This window comes from Electrona antarctica (genome assembly GCF_951216825.1).
Source record: "Electrona antarctica genome assembly, chromosome: 6".
Classification (NCBI taxonomy): Eukaryota; Metazoa; Chordata; class Actinopteri; order Myctophiformes; family Myctophidae; genus Electrona; species Electrona antarctica.
The window spans coordinates 613,206-617,696 of NC_136811.1; the positions used below are offsets into that span (position 1 = coordinate 613,206).

General features: G+C 43.3%; 1 protein-coding gene across 1 annotated transcript; it reads right to left on the reverse strand.

Moving 5' to 3' along the window:
• Positions 1–768: 768 nt before the first annotated feature.
• Positions 769–1,676, reverse strand: LOC306924603 (uncharacterized protein). The gene is made up of 3 exons (XM_079503175.1): positions 1,426–1,676; positions 1,110–1,278; positions 769–892 (listed from the first exon to the last, which is right to left on the reverse strand). Exons 1-3 carry the CDS (start codon positions 1,643–1,645, stop codon positions 799–801), a joined length of 483 nt encoding a protein of 160 aa, XP_079359301.1. The 5' UTR covers positions 1,646–1,676; the 3' UTR covers positions 769–798.
• Between the last annotated feature and the right edge of the window lie 2,815 nt (positions 1,677–4,491).

The following is a 4,491-nucleotide window of genomic DNA, read 5'->3' on the forward strand; positions in this document are numbered from 1 at the left end:
AGCGCAACAGCAATAAATAATTGATTAACGTGCATGAGAACGCACTATGGCCTATGCCATATAGAACAATGCAAATCCTCAAAGAAAATGCGTCTTCCTAATGGATACATTTGGAATGGATATTTCACAATATGATAACGGAAGCAATATGCTGGGGTTTCCTCCTTCACCAAGGAAGAAGAGGCGTGCAGAAGAGGGTGCTTTAAACATAGTCATCGTAGATGCAGCCAAACCAGAGTCTGTGCGCTTCTTTGGGGCGCTATGCTACAGCTACACAATATTCAGCTCTTAAGTTCAGTACAAAAGTAACCTACTCTCAGTCCCATTCAAAGGGTGGACACATATCCAAATTAACCCATGGCCTATACTACCTTCAGAACGATTTGCACAGTGGTGGAAAAGTTTTGCTTAAGTTAAAGTATCAATATTGCAATGAAGAAATAAGTCCGGTAATCAACATTTGAGAAAGGCCTTTACTGTTCCTTAATTTGCATTCCTTGTTACATTCCTTGTTACACACACAAAAAAACAAAACAATACATTTGCAAATGTATAAAATCCTTTAAAAAAAAAAAAAACTTAAATAGGCATTAAATAGGCCTAATTATACTGTATTAAAGTGGACATGTAGTGGAGTAGAAATAAAAGTAGGCCCATATTAAAACAGAATATCCAATAGAGAAAAAAAAAACTCAAAATCAAAGCACTTGGGTTAGGTACATTCATTTGACAGACAGACAGACAGACAGACAGACAGACAGACAGACAGACAGACAGACAGACAGACAGACAGACAGACTACACAAAGTTGTGGATGCAGTGCTGGACTGCATTCCAGTACTGGTCCAGAGTTCTCTGTCCCCGGCGGTACTGGCGCCTGAGCCTCTGAAGCCTGTTGGCGAAAACCATTAGTTAATTAATATTAGTAATACATGAATATAGTAACATTAATGTTGGTAGGTAAACACATGTTTGTTGTGCACAATACGTTCTATAATAACAAGCCGACTCCAGTCCACTGTATTGGAGGCCAAAGCCTCCATGCTCCTTGGACCCCATGCCTACAGCCTTTTATTATTTATTTTTTCCATATGAATAAATTCTCAAACCTCTCCTCCAACCGGCGCCACTTCGGTCGCTGGAGTGGTGGTCGATCCCCGCGTTCGACCTGCGCGCACGCAGTCTCCACCAGCCTCTGTTCATCCTTCATTTTGCGGATGAACACCCAGATGGATGGGTGGCGCCTGTCCACTCGGACATTCCATCTGTGATGGAAACCTGTAATAATCATATAGAACCATTAGGATACATGCAGGTCACATGGCACATGGCCCATTGGCATTTAATTCCCACGACAGATTTAGAATGAGAAATGTATAATTAGGGTAATAATAATAATATTAAAGTAAATAAATAAGTTTATACCCTCCACCGCGTTGTTGCTGCGATTGTCCATGTGGCGGCGATGAACACACCAGATTGGTGGTGGGAACAGTGCCCGCTCCCCTACGTAGGTCTCCTCCATGTAGCGAAGGAAACCACCTATCGCGGGGTAGCGGCGGAGCTGTTGGCGGGTCTCTCTGCTCCTTGCAAATGTCCTGAAATTCTGCCTCAGGATAGGCAACGGTAAGTAGCCAGTTGCCATCACCTTCCTGACCCATGCTCTCAGGGGCCTGTCCTGCCTGTATGGACCTGCACAAGTTGAGTGAAGAAATAAAGTTACTTATTAATTTCTTAAGCACTCAACACTCAATATAGTAATATCTTTTACAAAAGAAAAAAAAGCTTCTACTCATGAATGGTAATATTATAACAATTATAATTATAATTGTCTACATTACCCTACATCTGCATATTAATATTATTATTATTATTATTATTATTATTATTATTATTATTATTATTATTATTATTATTATTATTAATGTTAAATGTATTTATTTATTATGTAACCTAAACACCTATACATTTTGAAGAAATCACACAAAATTACTTTTTGTTTTGATCCGTTAACTTAATACACCATGCAACACTGACCTGCCAAGCCAAGGTCTCTGCACAGGTGGAAAAAGCATCCAGTACGCGTGGTGTCTGGCAGCTCCTCTCTGAAGGCATTCATCATGCCCATTTCGTAGTCCGTCAGGACTTTGTCAGGGCTCCATCTTGTACATGAATGGGGGGATGGATGGATGGATGGATGGATGGATTAAAAAAGAAGAAAAAAAATATTATTCCAGTTTCCATAAAATATTTAAAAGCCAGGTGCAGTGACATTATCTTATGCCTATAGGCCATGAGCGTCGACACACACACACACACACACACACACACACACACACACACACACACACACACACACACACACACACACACACACTTACCGTTGTTCTGTGACCCGCTCGACCCTCCTCTTAACATGGCGGAGGACTGCCCGATACATTTCCTCTGTCTTGCCACTCATTAAAATAAAGATAAATGGCACCACCTTGCCCATGTAGAGGCCATGTATCATGGCAAACTGATAGTATGGCCTCGGACACGTCCTGAACGTGGCGTCCATGTATATCTAAAACAACATTCAAATGCATTTGATTAATACTGATATAAACTATAGACCTGTATCATATTATTGCGGAAAACCCTTATTAAAAATATCAAAATCAAGCAGTTCGGATTGGCGGTGCGTAATTATTACCCACGCGGTGCGTAATTACGCACCGCAAAAACGAACGTTTTATGGAAGAGGGGTTCTCACCTGGTCACATTGACTCAGTTTCTGGACGTTATCGTCGGTCCCAAACACCAAAAAATGATGCTGCAGGTTGTGTTTGGTGAGGAAGGCCTCCCCTCCCCAGGTGAAGGCCCATTCCCCATCCACGGCGACGTCCTGTACTCTGCGGGGGATGGGAGGCATGAGCCCGGCCCGCCGTCTCTCCAGACGGGTTTTTACAGCGTTGAAGGGGGGGATGTGTTCTACATCGGCTGTTTGGGCAACGACCTGGTCATATACCCGCTTTACGGGGATTGTTGGATCGGCCGCCACCAGGTTGAGCATCTGCTCAAGTAAAGCCGTGGTGGCGACCAAATCACCCTCTCCCGCGTGGTCATGTTCACCTGGCGGCATTAAGATGGTGATAGCTGGATTCTCCTCATGCACATCAAGCCACCGTGTGTGCACAGGCACGTTGCACCCAGGGTGGGCACAACGCCAATATATTTTGGCTGGGGTTGTTTTGTTACGGAGATAACGGAAGGTATCAATAACGAGGGCTTTCCCTCTGCGACTGTTGGCCACTTGTATATATGCCATGGTAAAAGAGAATTATCACTGGTGGGCCGCTCTTTTATAGACTTGATTGATTGATTAACATGTGATTCCAATACATTAAACGATTGCCTCAAACTCATTGGCCTAGGCGAATTGAATACTTGCATGTCAAATTGAGCTGTACTGTCTATGGTTCTGACCTGGGGGCCTTTTTCACAATAGCGGAATTTAGGCTGAATGTTTAAGTATACCCCCCAAATATAGTCTACATTTAACCACTGCTCTTAACTCAAAATTCATAATTAAATCGTCATATAAATAAATATAATAGAACATAATTCTTAATAGTGATAAATATGTTTTATAACAATCCCTAACAGCAATATTTCATTTTAAGTATTAATTTTTACAAAAAATAAGTTGTTGGCTGACAAGACTGATGTGCGGGTCCATGAGCTAACTACAAATGAAGACAGACAAGCAGGTCCCCACGTTCAGCACCGCAGACAGCTCCTCATCACCAGACAGACAGGTCCCCACGTTCAGCACCACAGACAAGCTCCCCATCACCGGACAGACAGGTGGACAATGTCAACTTGACATGCAAGTATTCAATTCGCCTAGGCCAATGAGTTTGAGGCAATCGTGTAATGTATTGGAATCACATGTTAATCAATCAGCGGTGGCCGAACGGATAGCGGCGCGGTCTAGATACCGGAAGGTTCCCAGTTCGAACCAGCCGTCCGACACGTTAAAATTACCACCGCTGAAATGCCCTTGAACAAGGCATCAACCACTACGATGAAATGTGTTCTATGAGCAGGGCCTGGCTGGAAACAAGTTCTTGAGCTTAGCCCAGATACCCTGGGTAAATATAGATTTCATTTCATTTCATTTCATTTCAATCAAGATTACGTCTATAAAAAAGCGGCCCACCAGTGATAATTCTCTTTTACAAAACTGAAGAATGGCACGGCAAGAAGGGCCCCGCAGAGTACAGGACGTCGCCGTGGATGGGGAATGGGCCGTTACCTGGGGAGGGGAGGCCTTCCTCACCAAACACAACCTGCAGCATAATTTTTTGGTCTTTGGGACCGACGATAACGTCCAGAAACTGAGTCAATGTGACCAGGTGAGAACCCCTCTTCCATAAAACGTTCGTTTTTGCGGTGCGTAATTACTCACCGCGTGGGTAATTACGCACTGCCAATCCGAAATGCTTG